This window comes from Calypte anna, chromosome 2 (genome assembly GCF_003957555.1).
Source record: "Calypte anna isolate BGI_N300 chromosome 2, bCalAnn1_v1.p, whole genome shotgun sequence".
NCBI classification, from domain to species: Eukaryota; Metazoa; Chordata; class Aves; order Apodiformes; family Trochilidae; genus Calypte; species Calypte anna.
This window is the reverse complement of record NC_044245.1, coordinates 95,389,005-95,411,132: the sequence shown is the minus strand read 5'-3', so window position 1 is coordinate 95,411,132 and position 22,128 is coordinate 95,389,005. Positions and strand designations below refer to the sequence as shown.

Below are 22,128 nucleotides of genomic sequence, written 5' to 3'. Positions count from 1 at the left end.
AGATGTTTGTTTCCTACACTCCCTTTTCCCCTTGCATGATTTGATTATGTATTTATTCTTCTCAAGTGTATTGGCTGAGAAATTATCAGCTCTACAGATTCAAATGTATAAAATTACGTTTGATATATCATGAAGGTTTGCAATCAAACAAAACATTATTGGGGAAATTAAGTTACTCTAGATTTTATTTAAAGTCTTACTTCTTTTGTCCCCATAGGTACATCTATATGTGCAAACATTTTTTGACTATATTTACCCTAATGATATGAATACAGCTTCAAAAATATGTGAAGAAACATCATATATATAAAAGATATAGGAAGATACGACAATGATACATGATAACTTGTGTGGTGCTTGGGAACATGGTTCAGAGGTGGACTATGCAGGGTCAGGTTAATGGTTAGACTCTATGATCTTGAAGGTCTTTTCCAACCAGAATAATTCTGTGATTCTGGGTTAACCAGTAGGCCTAAATCTCACAAAGTGTATGATGGTGGCTTGCATCTTGAAGAAGTAATATCGAAACTGCTTATACTATTCATTGAAAATGGCAGGAAAAATAAAAAGAGTAGAACTTTTGTAGTCTTTCAATTTATTGTAATCTCTGAATAAAAGGAAAAGCAGTGCACAGGACCACAGAGAAGTAGAAAAAGTTCCTTTCTGGTACATTCTTTCACAAGGAGCATTACAGCATTTCATTTTGAGCCTGTAAGAAGACCATTGGCAAAAATAATGTGAGATATGCTATGAAAGAATTCTTGTTTTAGTTACTGCTTTTGATTGTTGACACCTTATGTCTTAGTGTAACTTAAAAAGCCAATATCTCTTTACCTGGGGGTATTTATTATTTTAAAGCAGAAAGAAAAAATAATGCTAATTTCTTAAAAGCCCTTAGCCATCCAACTTTGACTGCCTCTGTGGTCAAATTCACCTATTTGCATACAAAGTTTCCAGAAAAAAATCATGTATTGAGAAAACTACATAATACATCATTGTTACAGGAATCAAAGTAAAGTCAATAGTTTCAGTAGTTCAATAGTTTCAAGCCATTCCTGTAACCAGGTACTCATTCTGCCTCCGTTTTGTGCTACATTTATTCTAGCTAAATGATTAGCCACTTCACTGTTGCCTCAGGATTTTTAGGCTTTTTGTGGCTATACATGTCAATGGATATCATCTTAGTTTGAGCTGTGATAAACCACTTCCTCATGAGGTGGTCTTCCCCCCACACATACGTTTCCAGTGTTTATTTCCCAATAGTTTTCACCCAATTCTCTAGCCACGGGGTGGAACACCTAGGGGTAACAGCTTACTAGTTAAAATCAGTTTTACAACAGGCACACATAACTTGATCTCCTTTTCTTGAGTTGATGTCTCAGTAGTTAGAAGACATTTGTAAACAGCCAAGACAGTCACTCCATATATCCTTCCCATGAGAATCCCATCACCCCTGTTCATCTTCTCAAAGCCTTCTTCTTGCTTTGGTTGAAGGGGCAGCTATAACAATACCATGGTAAGTTCTGACTTTCCAGCAGCACCTACAAAAGCAGATGTGTAGTTTTAATGGTTTATTTTGTCCTATTACCTTTATAGATTAGATAAAAGAAAATGAACTGGCTTAATGTGAAGCAGATATTTTTTGTAAAGAAATAAGAGCACTTAAATGTTTGCTGAGGTCTTCATAATCAAGAGGTATGTGACTAAAGATTAAGTCATGCAGTTAATAAAAGAATGTTTAAATATTATTCTCAAGTTGCTGACCTAGCTACTGAACTCACTGAAAAATTAAATGCAAGGAGCACTTATTAGCACAGGGCAAGTGTAATAATTCTTTTCTCTCATGGTAAGTTTCGTAACTGTGCCACCTAAGATTAATACATTTCTTCTTGCCAATAACAATAAGAGCTTGTAATAATAAATAAAGAGCTCTTTTTCTTACTGGTGTTTGTGAACATTAGGTAAATAATCAAATGCTGCAAGGTAGTGAAATATGGTTTAAACCTGTATTCCTTTTTCTGTTCTCCAAATGTCTGCACCTTTTTTTATTTTTTTTCTGAGAACCATCAGATCTCCCTGTTGCTCTCACACGGCCCTCACTGCACTCACATTTTACAATGGATGTTGTTTCCTCTATATTTCATTGGGCAGAAAATCCTCCATCATCCAGTTCCTTAACTTCATCTTATCTTTCCATCCAATTATCTCTTATTAAGTAATTATAATCACTGAGCTCCATATGCTGTGCAAGCTTGTCTGCTGCTGCAAATTCAATCTAGCAATTTGAAAACCAGCTGCAGACAGTGTACATTTTCCTCAGTTTCCAGACTTGTGAAATTTTTTATGTTTAGGTGTGTGTGTCTGTAGCAATACTAACATTTGTATTTCATCTCTTTGTTATCTTTAGCATACACCTTAGTAATTATTTTTGTTCCTCCCTGACACAGATTGGCAAGATTCTATAGATGAGAATTTTCAAAGTCCAATGTAGGTATGTGAAGTTTTACAGAGAATTACTTTTCTATGAGGTGTTCATATACCAGAGAAGAGCAAATTTGTTTAAAGTATCACTGGACCTACAGGGATAATTAAAAATTCTTGATCAGCTGATTCAGGATTAGAACTGCCTTCAGCTAAACTTTTTAATTTAAAAAGCCTGTCCTAACAATCCCTCTGAAACTATGAGATTCTGAACACTTCAGACACTTGTATAATAATTAATACTTTTTTTTTTTGTATTTTAAAATATTTCCATCTTTTCAAGACCAATAATTCTGTCTATTTATTTTTTAAAAGACATACAAGCATAAGTTTTAATCATTCGTGGTTGAAACAGAATTCCCATTGCCTTTTTTATAATTTGCTCTACAACTCTATAGCAACAGAGTTGCTCTGTTCAGACATGGGTGTGATGCAAAAGAATATCCATCTTTCATGCTACTAACCCTGTGTTTTAACACTCTCAGGAAGCTATAAGTCTTCTGTTTAAATGAAAATGTTTGTGAAAAATATCTGCAGAAAATGCAAGTATTCAATTAAAATGGCTAATTCTAGGATTTTAATAGAAAATAATTTTAAAAAGTAAAATATTTGGAAATATCATTATAATGGAGCATGGCAGGCTACAGGATCATTCCTTTGGTTACATCATGCATGGCTGTGGAGGCTGACTAACCTGATAGCTAGTGTTACCTTAGTGGATTAGCATGGTTTATTATAGTTGTTTGCCAAGAAAGGAAGCTTGTAGGCAAACCTCACTTTAGCTAAAGAGAAGTCTCTGCCCAAAAAATTCTTCCGTTTTCGTTGTGAAAGGGCAAATGTGCTCCAGTCATTACTGAATTACATTATTCCCTTTCACTTTCATACAATAGTCTCACAAAAGTCAAATGTCATGTTAAAAATCATGTTGTATGCAATAGATAGATTGGTTTGATTTATTATGCTCACATACCCCTTGCTGTTGCTCCCTGCATATTAACTATGTAATTCTGCTGGCTATATAAATTGAATGCAGTTCTGTGATGCTGTCAAAAGGGACAGTCCTACCTCCCTTCCATATTGTAGGAAATATTCCATGCTAGATTTTGTGGGAAAGCTGGGTTTCATGCAGCCACTAGTGGAATACAAGGTCTCTGATGAGGATGAAAAATGACCAGCTGTGAATGATGCATCTGTTTGATCTGAGTAGCTAAGTGCTTTTGCTAAGAGGAAAAGCTACTTAGTCATGAACATGTAGCTGCACGTGTGAGAAAGAAGGGGCTGTCTTTTCTGAAGCAGTGCAGAACAGCACTTCTGCAAACCAGAAAATGTTACTTTCACTAATGTCTATGAGAAAACATCTCTTGTACTTCATTTAAACCAGGGCTGTATGCACAAGGCTTGTATATGTTTCAATAAAAAATGAAATGGAAATTCAACAAAGTAAAAACAGTACTGTGATTTGTTTTTTTCCTTGAGGTTATTATTAAGTGAATAAAAACAGAGTAAGTCATGAATCATTCTTCCCACATTCTATATGCCTATGTTCTTTCTTGTGTTTAATGTAATGTTAAATTATAAGATATTTCTTAAATCCAGAGATTTAAGAAACAGAACAGAAAATAAATCCAGAAATCTTCAAATCAATGTTGCACTTAGAACAACTTAAAACTTACCTAAAACTACTGTTTTTAGTAAGTGATAAAACTTCTAAGATTATAAGTTCCTTAGACAAAAATCCCATTATGAAAGAGGTATCTGGAAAGCTTTGAGTGAATTGTGGACTCTAGTTACTTTTCATTCTTTTCTTGTTTAGAATTTGGCTTCATCACATCTTCTGTGCCTCAGTGAATAACATTTTATTATCTATACTGTCTGCAAAGGGGACAGAATGAGACAACCTGTCCACAAGCACTAAAAGCTACTAATTATTTGTAAATATATCAATACAAAAAGTGTGTAGATGTGTCTTCTTTGGAATGGTCAACAGGCTTCATTTTTATTTTTTCCCCAGGAATTTCTGGGAGTAGGTCTGATAACAAGAAGACTTAGCCTTGATCATGCCTTGGCAGTGGCTGTTCTTTTACTGTCAATTTCCTTTTCTTCTGTCATATCCATGCTTGACTATAACAGTTCTCCAGAGGATTCTAACAAATGGCAAATAAATGTTCCGGAAAGCAATGAAAAGTTGAAAACATCTGGGAAACTGGAACCAAAACCTGCCAAAACTTCTATTCAGCTGAAATGAAACACAGACGAATCATAATCCCAACACTATCTACTCTTCAGTGTTTTGTTTATTGCACTGGTTTTTTACATTTCAACTACAGGTGTTAACACCAATTGCCATAACGTATAAACATAACAGGGCTTTTTGGTTTTCCTTTAAAAATTATAGAAGTATGGTAGAGCAAGACTTTTAGGTGCATTTTTTGTTTTCTGGTTTTTGCTTTTTACTGGTTTGTGGGTGTTTTTTAAAAATAATATTTAGGAGGAAAAAAGAACGTACAAGTGACCAGTCTGTACAGACTATCCACATCAACATTTTCTCAGCACTGGGGTGGAAAAGTAATTTCTGAAACTTTGGGTTTCCCCTTGGCTGAATGAAAAACAGCAGATAAATAATGAAAAGGAACACAAGTTTTACTAGCCTCATCATATCATCATGAGGCTATACAGTTCAGTAGGATAGTGTTACCCTTTCAGGACTAGTGCAAAAATACTTTCCTCTTACTAGATATTTTGACTATATATTGATTCAATTTAATCTTGTCTTGAAGAAAGCTTTTTTCCAGTTTTTCTAGAGTCAGAAACTTTTGAGAGCACTAGGATTATTTATTAACACTTCCTTTGCTAGCAGTTCCTAGTCAAGTAATAGTTATGTCTGTTTATGCTGTATTCAAAAAGTATTACATGAAGTTTTAATACTTATTTCTTGTTGATAAAGCACATTTCCAAAGCATCAAGAGTAGTCTTAAGATTATCTCATTACTACAGGGATAAAACAAACTACTGTTTGAGATTGTTCATACAACTTGATTGAGGGAAGATAATTTCTTTTATTTCTTTGCCTTTTTTTAGGAGTGAATTAGATTATGAATCGAAACATGAATTTAGGCTCTGTTCAGAACCTAACAGAAGAGACTTGGAATTTTGGGACCAAACCAAGGCAAAGTTACAAATTAGCTGGAGACTGCAAACCAGGTGGCTATCCATGTAACTCAAATCTGACATCTCAAAGTTTCTACCCATATTCATCTACTTACCCATATATGCATACAAATTACAGCAGTGACTGGGAAATTTTTGAAGCAGTAAGGATTCAGGAACTGGAAGAAGTCAAGGCCAGAGCTGCCCAAATGGAGAAAACCATGCGCTGGTGGTCAGATTGTACTGCTAACTGGAGGGAGAAATGGAGCAAAGTGAGAGCAGAAAGAAATAAAGCCCAAGAAGAAGCCAGGCAATTGAGACTCAGATTAGATGGTGTTGTGAAAGAAATGAGTATGCTCAAAAAGGTAAATCAAGCTTTAGTAAATGAGAAGGAAAACTTAGAAAGGATAACTGCTTGGAAAACAGAATCCATTTTCACAGAATTACCTTACATTACAAAAGACCTAAACCAGTTAAAATTTCTGGAACAAGAACCTGTGGAAAACGTGAGCAAAACCAGCAAGATTCCTGTGGGAGAGGACACAAAGAAGGTAAAGCATGGGGAATTTTTTTAGTTCATGAAGAGGTGGAAGATTCTGGCTTCGTGTCTAGAAGTGGGATTTTTAAAGTTTTGATCAAAATAAGAACAGATCCATTCATTTATAAAACCTCATTTTTCCCCTATCTAATATTCCTGTAACACAGTAATACAGAAGACAATTAATATCTTTCAACTATGACTTAACATTTAAGTAACTGTTAAACCAAATAGCCTAGAGCATTATTATAACTCTCTCACTTTTTAAGGTAGCAGATTACCTTAGTTATTTGAATTCTCCACGTGTACATTTTTTTTAAATCTTTAATAAAGCAATGTAGGTTCCTGGCTTCCAAAAGAAAATAGTTTAATTCTTCCTTAACACAGCTTATAAAATGAGGGAAGAGGTGAGGCAAACTCTTCTACAAACTGTAGAAAAGCTATACCTGTTACTTGTCTAATAGACAGTCGTCATTGTGAATGTGGGAAACTTTTCCCCACATTATAGGAAAAAGCTCTTTTTCTACCTTGTAGGATATAGGAAATTTACTTCAGTGTTGTGAAAATCATCAAGATTTTGGGCCTGAATATATTACATTTAGAATATTCACTCACTCTGTAATGCAGATAAATTATACTTCATTCCTGTGAATCTTGAAAAAAAAATAACAAACAGCACTGTATGTTAGTAGTGATAAGAAAGTTGGAAAAAAGCACATAGCTTTCATATTTTTGGGCTGACAAATGAGAAACAGGAAGGAAATGACACAAAATATATTTTAACTGTTACTCCAATGTAAAAAATACTGCTTTACTTGAAAACTGAAACTTTTTATGCGAATGCAAAACATTCTTGTGGTATTTTCTGATGTAGATTTCAGGTATTTAAAAAAAAACCTCAACAGAGTGGTATGAAATAGGACTGATGGTAACCTGCTAAAATGAAATTAACTTTTGAGCAGCATTCATCACAGGTGATAAAATTTAAATACATTTCTAAAAAAAAACATTGTATAGAGGAGATATTCAGTCTTCCTAATAAAACTGTATTTTTTTTCCTGATTTTTCCTGTATCTTCAAAGTAGATATTATAGTGCTTTTAGTTTCTAAATGGGATGCAAATTGGTAAGTTATGCAGGTAACTTCAGTCCTTATACAAAGTTTGATTAAGTCCTTTACCCTCAACATGATTTATGTTAGAAGTTTAAGGGTTCTTTACTTGGAGTTTCTCAATGTATTATTTGTATGCATAAATTATATTCCAGTATTTTTTAGTTCCAGGATTCTGATAATTGGAGTATAATTCTGAAGTAAAGATACATTAGAAAAATTTTGGATATAAAGCTGGTCATAGAAAGTGTGAGACATCACAAAATTAAAGTGTTGCAACTACAGTGACTGTTTTTCCTTATTCTATACATACAAAATGCAAGTGAACATGTTACTTAGGACATTTTTTCTCCTGTGTGATTTAAGGGTCTGGAGGAGCACTGGCAGGCCCTGCAGCAGTTAAGGTAGACTTTTCACTTTATTTATACTTTTCTTGCATATAATGGTTTTCTGTTTTCTCAGGATGCAGAGGTAATCAATGACCAAAACGATCACAATAAAGAATTCACCCCAAAACCTCCTAATTCATTTTCTGGTCGAGTTCCAAGCATCAATTTGGAGGAACCTACAAAAAAATTGGAAAATACAGTTAAGACAACGGAGAAGGGTTTAATACATGTTTCTGTCTCCCATTTGCATATGGCTGAGATGCAGAAAATCTTACAGAAGGAAAGAGAGTAAGTGAAAAATATGTCCTACTTGGGGAAATGTTAATTAAAAATAAAGGGTTTTTAAGACACTTTCTAAAACAGATGTGGAGATATATGCATTTATAGCTTATAGCTTATGAATTGTTATTCACAAGGCTTTGGCAAAAATTTAGAGAGAAAATTCAGCACTTTTTTTTAAATTTATTTTTTTATTGATTGATAGTGTTGAAATCAGTGTTTCCATACTTTGTAAGCATTTCACAATATTGTGCTTATTATTTTCCTTGGCATGTCTGTCATTTACACAAGTGGTGTTCCACTCAGAACTCTTAAGAAGGTACAGCTAATTAAAAAAATATACTTACTAGTAATTTGGCACCAATGCAGTGGGACCTAATGGATGTAATGCTGTTACTGGAGCATTATAACAACAAACGTGCATAATAACAAATTTTTGTATTCTCTACCAGCAGTCTTTGAAAGAATCTAACTTCAGAATGACTAAGGCCATTTTTTAATTAAAAACACATGAATTCAGCTGCAAAACACTGTTAATCTTCACAGCAGATAATAGAAGGAGAATAAAACATGCTTATTGTACTCTTACTGTATCTTATTGAATTTATCTCACATAAAGAGTAAACGTGCATTTTGGTGACTCAAAAGAATTCATAGGTTGATTACACATGATATGCTAACATGTGGCTTTTAATTGCTAGGAATTCATTGATGTTTTGCATAAATGATCAGTATTGAGTGTGGGAAAACAGTCTGTGGAGGCTTAAGGATTCCATGTGCACATCAATATGATTGTATGAAATCGTTTATTAACAACTTGCACTCACTTTATATAGAGAAGTCTTGTTTACACCATCATATCATGTAGGTGGCTTTGTATTCCAATTACACATACCATTCTCACGGAACCTTCTTCTCACATAATTATTTTCCTCTTCTGTTGCCAATTAAGTTATCTCTTTCCCATTAGCTCATTTTCAGAAAGCCTCTAACTAGGCCTCAATAACCATTAACCCAATGTGGCCTAAATTGAAGTAAGTCAAGATTGCTTACAGCCTGTATATTTCTGAACTGTTTCCCAAACAATTGAGCAAGACTGAATCACTGAGGAAAGACACAGTATGCGATGTATGATGGATGTAGTAGGAGACTTAGGCACTGTGTGACTGTTACTTGAAAAACAACCAAACTTAATTAGAAAATGAAAAGGAAGTATTTCTTTCCTGATAGCTTTTCCTTTACAATTGTCCTGTAGATAGTACAAGTCTGAATAAAAAACAAACCAAAGCAAAACAAAAACAAACAAAAAAACCCCAACAAACAACAAAACCCACAACAAAATTACATTAATTTTCCTATATGAATTTTATAGGTATAGAAAACATACAATAGTTCTTTATGCAGCAGATAAGCAGAAGTATGCTTTATCGCTTTAGATTTTCATGGATTCAAAAATCCCAGCATGCCTATATTTTCCAGTTTCTCTTGGTTTTTCATGTGAGTTAGGAGACTGTTGCTTCACATATACATTGTTCTCTGGCTGAAATATTTGGGGTCTTAGGTACTTCATTTCCCAAACTCAATCACAGTACACATACATATACAAAATTTTCCTCTTGTAAACGGGATATTTTTTCAACTCTTGTTTTTAATCACTTCTTGGAAAAAAAATTAGTAAACCCTGGTTCTAAATTCTGGTTTGGGTTTGTTTGTTCATATGTTTCACTAGCCAATTTGTAACTGTACAGCAGAGAGACAGATTCTGCCATTTATCCCCAGATAATATATAATATCTGTGCCTAGATACATACTGACTAAAGCAGACTGGCATTTGCTGGCACTTGGTTAGAACCAAGGGCATCTCTACACTGTGGAACACGTGGCAGAGCCAACCTCGGGCAGCAAATGATCACAGAGCTGTCATCTCCACATTAACAGTGGATGCTGGTGTAGCATCTCCCTCTCTTGGTCACTTTGAGCAACATTTGCTGTGTGCAAGGATGTTCTGTAAGCAGAATGTGAGCAGCTTAAGAGCATGAAGCAATTATGTTTTGGCAATTCTGTCAATAGCTAGGAATAATGTTACTTAGGATAAGCATTAATACAGTCACCAGTTTGCTGAGACAGCCTACAAGTCTCTGCTGGGCAGGATGTCTTCTGCCAGCTCAGAAAGGATTGTTCTTTTCTGCTTACTAGACTGGGCTTGTTTTGCTGAGTCTCAGCTTTCAGCTTCCCAGTTTTTCCTCTTAGGGTCTTATACTTGTTCGTGTCAGTATTTTTGCTTCTGGATCCTGGAGCTGCTAATAATGGCTATCTCAACAATCACCCCTTGCTTGCATTTTTGCTTTTCTTATCTAGTGCGGCTCTAGCTTCAGTGCTTTCTCACAGCTTCTTTCTCCCAACTTAGCAATTTTCTCAGTAAAGCTGAGCCAAGGACAAACAGCTGCGCTGCATCAAAAGCAAGCTTGGATCTCAGACAGCTTGAACCCCAAGGCCAAAGGTTACCTTGGCAGTCAGTACAGTCTGATTCATACAGCACAGGACTTCTCAGCAGGACTTTCTGGTTTTCATGCAGCACTCCACATTCTTTCCAGAGCCAAGCTGGCTCGTGCAACCGAGTATTTGGACATGCCCCTAGTTGGCTGAGTAATGTCTCCATGAGATACTTTATTTCTTCACCCTGAGCAGCCCTATGTCTCTTGAGTTCTTTTTAGATCTGTCTTCAGTAATACACATATAACCTTAAGCCATGGATAAGGCTTTGCAAAATGCATAAAGAAATGAGCTCTAAAAAAAAAATTTTAAAAAGATACCAGAGTCTGTCTTTTGACTTTCAAAGAACTTCAGGTTTGGTTATTCAATGTAAAATCACACACCAAAAATCTTTTACTATTGCTATGGTTCATATCAAATACACATTTGAGGTTCCATTGACATGAATAGGACTTTGTAAGGACTTCATAAGTTTTCCAGAACTTTAAAGAAACATTTTTATAAAAGAGATTTCTTTAATAATCTTTTGGATCAGTGTACTAATCTAAATGTCTTTGATAGCCAAGATCTTAAGGCAGAAAGGGACCTGGGAGTCTGCATCGACAAGAAACTGAACATGAGCCAGCAGTGTGCCCAGGTGGCCAAGAAGGCCAATGGCATCCTGGCCTGTATCAAAAACAGCATCACCAGCAGGTCCAGGGAGGTGATTCTTCCCCTGTACTCAGCGCTGGTGAGGCCACACCTCGAGTACTGTGTCCAGTTCTGGGCCCCTCAGCTTAAGAAGGATGTAGAGGTCCTGGAACAGGTCCAAAGGAGGGCAACCAGGCTGGTGAAGGGACTCGAGCACAGGCCCTATGAGGAGAGGCTGAGAGAGCTGGGGCTGTTCAGCCTGAAGAAGAGGAGGCTCAGGGGAGACCTCATTGCTGTCTACAACTACCTGAAAGGAGGCTGTAGCGAGGTGGGAACTGGACTCTTTTTACAGACGACCTTCAACAAGACAAGAGGACACAGTCTTAAGTTGTGCCAGGGGAGGTTTAGGTTAGATATTAGAAAGAATTTCTTCACGGAGAGGGTGATTAGGCTATGGAATGGACTGCCCGGGGAGGTGGTAGATTCTCCGTCCCTGGAGACATTTAAAAAAAGACTGGATGTGGCACTCAGTGCCATGGTCTAGCAACTGCTCCGGTGGGTCAAGGGTTGGACTAGATGATCTCTGAGGTCCCTTCCAACCCGGCTAATTCTATGATTCTATGATTCTATGAATTTGATGCATTATGAAACCAAAAGAGTTTCTTTGTTCTAAAACTGAAAGCCCATCAACTACAGTGATAGCTGGTAATATCTAAGAGGAATTACCTGAAGCGGACAGGTAGGCTTTGGTAATGGAAACAGGACTCTCTATTTGAACATCAGGAAGCAGTTCTTTTTCTGTGGGTTCAACAAAAACCTGATAGATGTTACCCAATATTCTGATCTTGATCTTTTGTTTAAGTGGTAGTAAGCTGCTTCACCAATCTCTGCTGTATCCTTTCATATATTCTTTGCTTTCTTAAATAGTACACACCATGCACTCAGGGTCAGCTATTTCTTTTAGTAGCATCAGAGGGATCTGGTCACACTTAAGAGTTATACTATAATACCAAATAGAAGTATTATCTTCTATGTAAGCACTCATAAACTAGACATTTCTCTTCTACTTTTCAGATTAAACCATTTCTAAGGACTTTAAATGCCTTTGGTACAGTTAATAGACCACTGTTCAAAATGTTAAACTCTACTAAATGTTTTTTTTCTTCTTTATTAAACCTCTTAATAATTCCTTTAGTTCCCCAATGAAGTCATGATACGGTTCCATGATATATCCCATTACTTCAGAACAAAAAACATGCAGTTGAAATGCATGCTTTAGGTTATTTAAGTATAAAAGAAGTTATCTTGCTCCACTTTGCTCTGTGAGGGATGTTATTTGTTTTATTATTGTAGTGTTATGGGGAGCCACAGGACTTTACTAAGGTAAGCTGTGCTATGTGCTATATCTATGGAGAAAAAAGGGGATCCCTAGTTCAAGAGCATTATGTTTAGTTGGAAAAGGAGAGCAAGAAGATTGCTCTCTTATTAATCTAATTCTCCTATATAATCTAATTAGATTGCTTCGTTAATGCTTTGTGAACATAGCTAACATTGCTTCCAAACCAAAGCCAAATAGACATATAGACATAGACATGCTCCAGACAAATCTCATCAATACCCTTTTCTTTAATTCCTTCAATTTAACAATGCTGTTGTGGAAGACTAATTTAAAGCTAAATATTATCAACTAAATAGTTATAGTTAGCCTGGCTATAATATGTTCAATAAAAAGGTTGTCAAATTCCATTAGCCTCAGGATAGAAAACAACTACAGTGGCACACAACAGTTTCCTAATTACCAGTATTAAAATTTTCTTTTCAACTATTAGAGTGTTTTTCTCTTTTCTCTCATACCTCAATTTTCACAGGATTTATGTAGTATAAATTTTTCACCTCCTAACAGAGTAGTACTTATATGGTTTTACTGGTTTTCAGATTTTAGATTTCTTTAACATCCTAACTTTACAGGCTTTGTTCCTATATTGATATTTATAGCCAATGGAACATTATTTATTTAAAATTGTGAGTCAGTTTCATTTAAATGTTAGACATAAAAATTAGAAAATTTTATCTGTAATTAAAAACTTTTTCCTTCACTTTTAATTGTACTCAAGATTGTTATGTTGCAAAATCATTCATACACATTATTGGTACATGTGAGAAAAATATAAAATTATATAAAATTATATTTTTAAAAAATAAAATATAGTGTCTCTGAGATAAATAACCCTTTTTCCTAAAATTCTTGTAGCATTTTCTCTCAAGACCAATTATTTTTGAAACATGAAATATACATATTTTAATATTTTTTCTTCAGTATATGTTTCCCTGTATATGTGTGTTTAAAATAATCCTGTCTATACCTAAATAAAAGTGATACATTACCTTTTCTCAGAGGATTTCACTAGCTCATCATATATTAGGTGACCTGTATCACTAACTGAAGTCCATTTCTGAATATTTTTCTGTATGTTCCCTAAAATTTATTTCATTTAAAATTTTAATTCTATCTTACTGCATTTCCTCATTCTCTTTTGATATTATTTTTGGTACATCTCCCAGAATAATCATATGATGATCATATAGGTTTTTAATAAAAACCAGATATACAGCTGACAAAGCCTGCAACATATAACTCAAGCTATGAAAAGGAAATTTGAAGTAATTTTTCTGTTGACAGCTTCAAAAAGACATAATCCTGATTTTTATAATACTTTTTCAGAATGAATGTATTTCTGGAAAAAGAAATGGAAAAGATGGAGAATGAATTATTTCTTTGGAAATGGAAATATGAAGAACTGAAACAAAACAAGGTGGAAGGTGTGAAACAGGTATGTTAGCAGATCGTTATCACATGGAGCAAGAAGCAAAATTGAGAATTCTGATTTCTTGTGCTGTAATTAAGAATTAAATTGCATCCAGTAACAAATCAACCATTTATGGTTGTGATAATAAGTGCAAGTAATAAATCAACTATTTATCAACTATTTATCCCTGTAAACTCAGTGGAGGTATCTGCTGAAGGTTTTTGGAGAAGCCCAGGCCCTGTATAGCACCATGTGTAGCCATGGCAGCAAGGTGCTGGAGAGCAGCCAGGACCACACTAAGGTGGCTCCACAGCCTTGCCAGAATTGAGCAGATGAAGGAGGAAGGTGCTGGTGCTGTTCCCATCTATAATGAGGGTGTGTCAGGGTTTAACACTGGCCCAGCAATTAAACCGAATAACAGACTCTCTCTATTAATCCCCCTCCCCTCCCTGATAAAGAAAGGAGAGAGAATAAGGGAGAGAGATTTATGGGTTGGAAACTAAATTACACATCTTTAATGAAAAAGTAATGATAAATAGGAAAAATTACTAAATATATACAAATATACAGGAAAATTGATACCACGTTCCTTCCCCCTTTCCCCTAATAACTCTCCCATCCCCACCAAGGCTGCATGTTGATAAGAGCAAGAAATACTTCAGGAATTATTAAACAACTGAAAAGACACGTTCCTCAAGCTTTGGTACAGCAATGCACATGTCCTGGGAAACAAGCAGTGAAATTAGTGATGTATGTGGTTACAGAACTACAACCCTGCTGGAACAATTAAGATACTGTGCCAAGTTCATAGAATCATAGAATCAGCTGGGTTGGAAGGGGCCTGTGAGATCATCAAGTCCAACCCTTGAACCACTACCTCTGTGGTTACCAGACCATGGCACTGAGTGCCACATCCAGTGGAGCACTGTGAAGGACTTAAGAAAGACTAGCAAGAAAGAGCAGAGGGGATGAGGGTTGCCCTCAAGTCTATAAACAGCTCACATCTTTTGAGATCTCCCATGGGATGGGTGGTAGTTAGACTTCTGGCTCAGGATCAGAGGAGAGGCCAGTAAGGTGACATTGTGATGGGAGTTTGTTGTGGACCACTTGATAAGGAAGCAAGTCTAAGTTACAGCCCCTGGTTCTCATGAGGGATTGCACAGCTGCTAGAAAGACAACATGCCTGGTGCAATCAAAGAGATTTCGAGAGGGTTTCAGGAATAATTTATTTCTGTAGGTGTTGAAGGTATCAACAGTGGAGACGGATAACTGGATTTGATGTTGACTAATATGAAGGAAATTAGTTGGAAATGTGATGAAGAATAATGTCCTTGTCTGTAGTAATTTTGAAATAGTGTTGTTTGTGGTCCTGAAGGAGGTGAGAAAAGCAAGCAGCAGAGTACAGACCTCCAACTGAAGGAAAGCAGAACATTGGTTTAGTCAGAGAATTGTTGGGTAGGATCCCATGGGAAGCAGCTTTGACTGGTAAGCAAAGGAGCCAAGCAAAGCCAACAGGTCTTGAAGTATAGGATCTTCCAAGTGCAGCAAAGATTTCTCTCAATATTCAGGGAAACAGGTAAATCAGAAGATTGATTTAGTGTAGCAGGGAAAATCTTGGTGGAGTTTTGATGCCAGAAAATTATGTACTTGAAGATCAGCCTTCAAAGGAGGAATTTAAAAATATTGCCTATTGCAATGATATTAGGAAATGAATATACATTTCCAGGTTCATGAGTAAAAGAATATAAAATATTTGTGGTGCAACTTTTGGGATTTGGCTTTCAGAACCATGGGCTGAGAACCTCTTAGGTCCAACAAAACTTAAAATGTGTATCTACATAGATAAATATAAATAATTTAAAATTCCCTATAAATTTAACATTTCAGATCTAGAGTAATGCAGGAAAATTAATTAGCTTTCTCTTCACATTTTCAAAAAGATTGCAAGCTGTCTATTAAATTCTGAGTTTTAGTTACAAGATGATGCACAAATAAATGCAATATCTTTCATAGATCAACATTCACAGCAACAAATAAATATCTGTCATAGTTCATAGATATCTGTCTGAATTCCTTCAAATTTTGGTCCTTTATTTTCTGCTTCCTCATTAAGAAGGATTTTAGCTTGTCATGCCTCTGTGCAACAGAAATAGTCTAGATTTAGCTAGTTTTGTTTAAGAAATGTAGTCTTCGTGTTTTATGGCACTGACAGCAGGAATAGAACAAGAAGGATGAGAATTGGTTGGAAGCTGGAGACTGATAGCCAGTTTTTATGTGTGCATGCATGTATCGCTGCTTTCTTCTTGAGAATATGCTGAATTGCTTTACTTGTGAACAGGAGGTAATATTTTGAGAATTCTCTTTGATTTTTGAGATTTATAGGACTTAAACTAGTCTTTATAGGAAAGCACTGATCTTGATGAATCTGACTAATGTGAATGAAATTACATTTGTGAGGGGTTTTGTAAGTGAAAAGGATGAAAAAAAGGTGAAAAAAGGTGGGTTTTTTAATTGAAAAAAAAGGTGTTGGTGATGTGTGTGAAGGTATCACCGTATAGTACTCTTGAGAAGTGGATACCTGAACACGATACAAGATTTTTGACTGAAAAAATTGAGGGTGAAAAGAAAGCACAGACATGCTCTAGGCTAAACACGGAATCTGATTCCCAGTAATAATGGCAAAGGAATTGCTAGATTAATAAGAGATCAATCATGACCTCTGGATTATTTACATGTCCTTGACTAAGACTTTTTTATTTCACTCATTTCAGTCATCTCAGTTTGATTACTCAGGTCTTTGAGCTCTTTGTAAACCAGAGCAAAAGTGTCATGTGTTGCCCTGATGTCTGTAAACACAGAATTATAGATAGCAACACTGCTAAAGTTTTAGGTTTAGCATTGAATGCTAAATGAATCGAGTGTTAATTCAGTCTTATAAAATGCACAATAATGCTTTCTTATTTGCAATCTTTTCAAGTCTTCCCCAATATTTTATATCTGTTTTTATAATTTAGGCAGGATATGTTTTTCTGGTGGCTTAAAAGTTAACTACAATAGAATATGTACAAAGCAATTTTACTTTATACTGAAATAAGTGAAAAAAAAATGCAAATACTGCTATAGTCCACTGGTGTGCACTGTAGACTTACAAATGCCACAATAGGAAGTGATTTCTGTGATTTTAAAAATAATTTTCTGCCAGCTGAAGTACAGAATGAGCCCTTACATTGTCTACTGTGTTGACGATTAATGGGGGAAATTCATAGCCCAGTTTGTGGCATAGAAGGCAAAAAAATATACTAATTTGTACTAAAAGCCTATTAGAACATCAGTATGGAAAAAAGCATCCTTAGATGAAAAGGATCACAGGCTGAACTAACACTTTATATCTTAGGCAGAAGCATTTCTGTTCTTCCTCTGATTTTTTCACAGTGATCTGTAAACATCTTTTAAAACAAAAGTCTTCTGTACTCTCTCTTGTATGTAGATATGTTCACTATGTATTATGTCAGTCTCTGTACTCTTACTTAGATGCAAGTCTTCTAATCTCATTGCAGACATTTAAATTCTGTATAAAGTAGAAGAGTCTTTTTGGAGGTTCAGGTTCTTACCAGCTTGCTCTTGTTAAAGATTTCTTCTTTGTATCTATAGGATTTTTTTCCTTTTTATTTTTTTTTCCCGTGGAAACTCACCCTGTCACCTTACACACTCTTTTGGTAATATTAATCAGAAATGTGTAAAGCGGTACTTGATTCATCCTCTATCTAACACCTTTGTACTTATAAAGAGTTCCCATTGTGGACTGACTCAGCAGGACTGTTGTTAATCACTGTCTATAGTGAGTCATAAGCCTGTGCAGACCATAAGGGTTTGTGAAATCCATGGCTGTGTAGTAGTCTAGAGTTTCAGGTTTATGATATTATAAGTAGATTAAGTAATTCTTCGCAGGCCTTTGAAAAGAGAACATGAAGACCTGGAATCAAGTTTGCTGTTTTGAAAGGCTCTTTCTACAAAAAAAAAAAAAAAAAAAAAAAAGGTAGCTAAATATTTAGGGTTAGAAATACCATAGCTTCATGCCTGACGTGTAGTATACAGTAATATTCATGCAGCTTTCAGGATAAGTAATTTTGCTTCTTAAATTATGTGTGTGGAATAAACAGTCAGGCTTAGTGTTTCACTGCAGCTGCTGAAATGGAATTTCATTTCTGACTCAGCTATAGCATATTGGAGAGAGATGTATTATTTCCAGAACAAAGAAGTAATACTTCCATGTGAGGTAGAAAAGGAAGAGAACCAGCCACTTACTCTAGTCCCTGAATTAGTTACTAATAATAACTAATAGTGTTACTAACCACACAGCAATAGATAACTACTTGAAGTGAAGTAGTCAGTTAAAGTCTGGTCTATAATTAAGTTTGTATGATGTTTATCTGTAAAAACCCCATTTTTAAAAACAATTTGGTAAATTAAATCATCTTTGTTTTGAGAGTTAGGACTATGTAGCGGGAGGAGAGCGAGGTTGGCGTCGCCGGGCTGGATAGATGAGCGATGTAGCCTCACGTAGAGTTGCTGCGAGATTAGCCTGCTGCTGAGGACGCAACCAGCCACGCTCAAAGCTAGCTCTGGAGTGAGCTAGTCTGTGGGCGTGAGTTTCACCTTTATTGGCCCCCTGGCCTTGCTCATGCCCAATAGGGGCCTGTCCTAATCAGGCACAGGTGGACTCACACCCACTCACTGGCAATTCGAGGCACCTGGTTGACAATGTCTCTCTACAGGACTAAGAATTTAATCAGTCATCATTTTCCATGGACTAGAAACTTATTTTTACATCCAATATGGTCTGTATACCTATTTCTACTGAGAGACATACAAACTGACAAATCCATTTTTTCTCTTGATGTTGGAAAAGATTTGCATTAGCCAGTCTCAACTTTCTGAGGGCTCTTACCCATGTTCCTTATTTTGGGAAGAACTTTGCTGTGTTAGATATGAGAAGGAACACAAAGCCACTCACACCACCAGCCCTCTGCCCCTGATAACAATCCTGGTAACAGACTTAACTCTTTAACTGGGCAGCTTCATCATGCCATTGCAAAATACTTAGATAAAAAGGAATATAAACAGAGCCTACTAATGACACTACTTCAAGTGTCACTGAAATAAAGCAAAGGTACTTAGCAGAGGCCTGTTATACCTTTTATTGAAATATAAACCAAACGTTAGTATTGAAACTTTAAGCACACTGGGAACTAGTGAGTGGGGTTTTGTTTCTTGGTTTTGTTTTTTTGTTAAGCTAAAATGTCACTGAGTCCAATCAAGGGATGAGAGCTCATGCTTTGCTTCAGATCTTTTTGGTTAAGAATGCTCCAAATCAGCTGCCCTTTGAGATTTCAAATTAAATTAGGAGAAATAATTGCTATGATCCCTATGGCTGAAACAATCTTTGCCATCTACTTAGACTTTTTAACACCGTTTGTTTAATCTATTACCACTGTCACCCCTGCTGTGTTCTGTCATTATCCAATCAACTGCAAGAAAATCATGCTACTGTTTGCAAAGCTTACACACAGAACCCTTTTGATATGAATGCTGATGGCTCCAGTTACCACTTGCTTGAAATGAAACATAAAGGTGTGATTTTTTTTCTTATTTAAAGAGATTAATTTCAGATCTATTTCCCCGTTTAGCTGATTTTTAGTTACTGTGAATTGTTATTTGTTTAATCTGGGATTGAAAATTCAACCTCTCCATGCATAGCAGCAAAAGCAGATATGCACTTGTTAGTACATTGAAGTTCTGACTCTCCAGATGAGTGATGGGTTGTCAGATTTTGAGAGCTTTGGTTGACATGTGTCCCTTATAAATTTCAAGCAAATGAATTATTCTCCAATGGATTAATAACAATGTCAACTCTTCTCTTGACTGAGATTAAAGAACACTTTAAATTCACCTGAACCCCTGTATACTTTTCATTTATATTGATCCTGAGCTATAATTATGATGTTCCGTTTTAGACAGAAAAGGAAATGTAGTTTAAGAGTTAAATCATATTAATTCCATCTCAAATATCACTTGCAGTTGGGAAGATAGCATGCTATACGTGCTATTATTATCTAAGGTCCTGCTTATCTAGGCACAAATATTTTACTAAATATAACAAAAAACCCAGAGAATTTGAAGCATGTTCTTTTTTTTTTTTTTTCAGTGTCTGTTTTTGGGAAGCACTTCAATTTGAGGGGGTCTTGTCCTTATATATAAAACAATCTTCCAGTCAAAGGCTTAATGGATGCCTAATATTAAAGTTATGGGTATATAGTTACTGAATTCTGTTGGAAGCAAGGCTTCAGCTTCTGAAGTCAGAAATTATTCTGATACTCTCTTCATATTTGTACAAGAATGATACTATGATAAAAAGAAATGAAAAATGTTTGACTCTTGAACAATTTCAAGAAATGGGGAAACATTTAGAAGTGGATAGTATGAAGGGAAAAAAAGCTATAATGGATCCCAATTAGAAAGTTAATACTGGATAGCCTAAAACATCCATAGCAAAATGTGAACTGCTTAAGCAATGTAGTAAATTTGCAGAGTCAAATTACTGAAATAAGCTAGTGGAGCATCTTTTTTGTGCACCCAAGTACAATACTGCCTTTCAGGGCATTGTCAGTACATTTTATATCATAAGCATAACTTTGAAAATGAAGCAGAACCACAGAAGTAGGAGGGCAGTACAAATGCCTGTTAGTAACTCAGTTGATCAGGACTTGGGGACGTGTTTGATACATTGCCTGGACATAAAATGAATAAAGCATTTATGTATTTGATCACTTTACATTATGAGTGTTTCCCAGTTCCCAGTTTCCAAGACAGCCTGTTAATGGTTTGCCATTTCACTTATATCTCAATAGAACTGGTTCTTGGGTTTGGTTTTGGTTTTATTTTTTTTTTTTTTAATGTAAGAAAGCTTCATTCTTCAACTTTCTTGTGTGGAAAAATACTTTAATGTTATGTAGCTATTAGAATGTGTGTCATCATCCCTTTTCCCCTAGATGCATTCACTAAAATAAAGGACCAGAAATGTGTGACTTTTCTACACAGTGCAAATGTGGATGTTAATTTCCTTATTTCCAGAATGCATACCTTTTTACAGATTGGTTTTTTTTCAGAAAAAAAATATATTATTGTTGCCATAGAAATATCCCATCTCTTCTCCTCCTTTCCTCCATTGAGAAAATGGTCACTCATTTGAAAAATGGTTAGCATTAAGTTTGGGGCACTGGCAAGTATTGTTACAGACATTTTTTCACCCTGAATATAGTACAGCTGCAGAATTCTTTTTCCTGTGGGTATAACCAGTCAGAATATGTATTTTAGTTTCATTTGATGGACCACTTCATTTTTAAATCCTAACTCTAAGCATCAGCTAAGTCATAGTTTACCAGACAGATATATTGTTCTTTTCCAACAACAGCTAAATCTATCTTGAAGGCCACTGGAGATAGAGAATTTTTAATTTAATATGGGGTTAAACTGAGATAGTAGAGTTCTACAGGGATCAAGTAATTAATAATGTAAATATGAAAACAGACATTATGTGGGAGAAGAGGCAGCTAAAATAGCACAAGATGTACCAGAAAAAAAATCATACTCTTATATGGTTTTTACACATTTATACATTCATCCTTTTTTTTGGAAAATCTGCAAGAATGTCTACTTGACAGAATTGTCCTTACATCATTTGGCTCTCAGAGATTTTTATTTATGCGCTTTTATATCTTTATTCTAACAATCCCTTCTGTTCTAAGTGATTTGCTAGATGATTTTTTGCAATAGCTTGTAATTCACATACAAAAATGGGAAATAATTAAGCAATGCTCTACAACTTGGTAGACATTGAAACTTTATATGTTCCTCTAGTCTCAGTCTTTTTATGAATTATGATGACAGTGGAGAAGGCTAGCATACAGCAAGAAGCTTCCTGTATTTTTTTAGTCATCCTCATTATTTTTCCCATCTAAAAAATCTAACATTTTTGTTTAAAATAAGACAAAAAATAAAAACTTCATAATTTTATGGTAAATGTTAGTGCACGGTGCGTTGGTATTCTCTTTACTGATAGATAAAAGTAGTTACTCTGAAGTTTTTCATTTTCTGTTAATAGATGAAAGTACATCAGGCTTCACAGACCATTTTCTCTGATACTCATTGATAGAATTTTCTTTTCCTTGAATGCATAGTAGATTCTCCTGAACAG

General features: G+C 35.4%; 1 protein-coding gene across 1 annotated transcript in view; it reads left to right on the top strand.

The window, feature by feature from the left end:
• The window catches only part of CCDC102B (coiled-coil domain containing 102B), a 139,682-nt gene that overhangs the window by 5,745 nt on the left and 111,809 nt on the right, over positions 1 to 22,128 (top strand). Inside the window, exons 2-4 of the mRNA XM_008505501.2 lie at positions 5,560 to 6,179; positions 7,739 to 7,953; positions 13,790 to 13,898. Coding sequence (XP_008503723.2) covers positions 5,574 to 6,179; positions 7,739 to 7,953; positions 13,790 to 13,898 — 930 coding nt within the window. The 5' untranslated portion in view covers positions 5,560 to 5,573. The remainder of the gene's footprint in view (positions 1 to 5,559; positions 6,180 to 7,738; positions 7,954 to 13,789; positions 13,899 to 22,128) is intronic.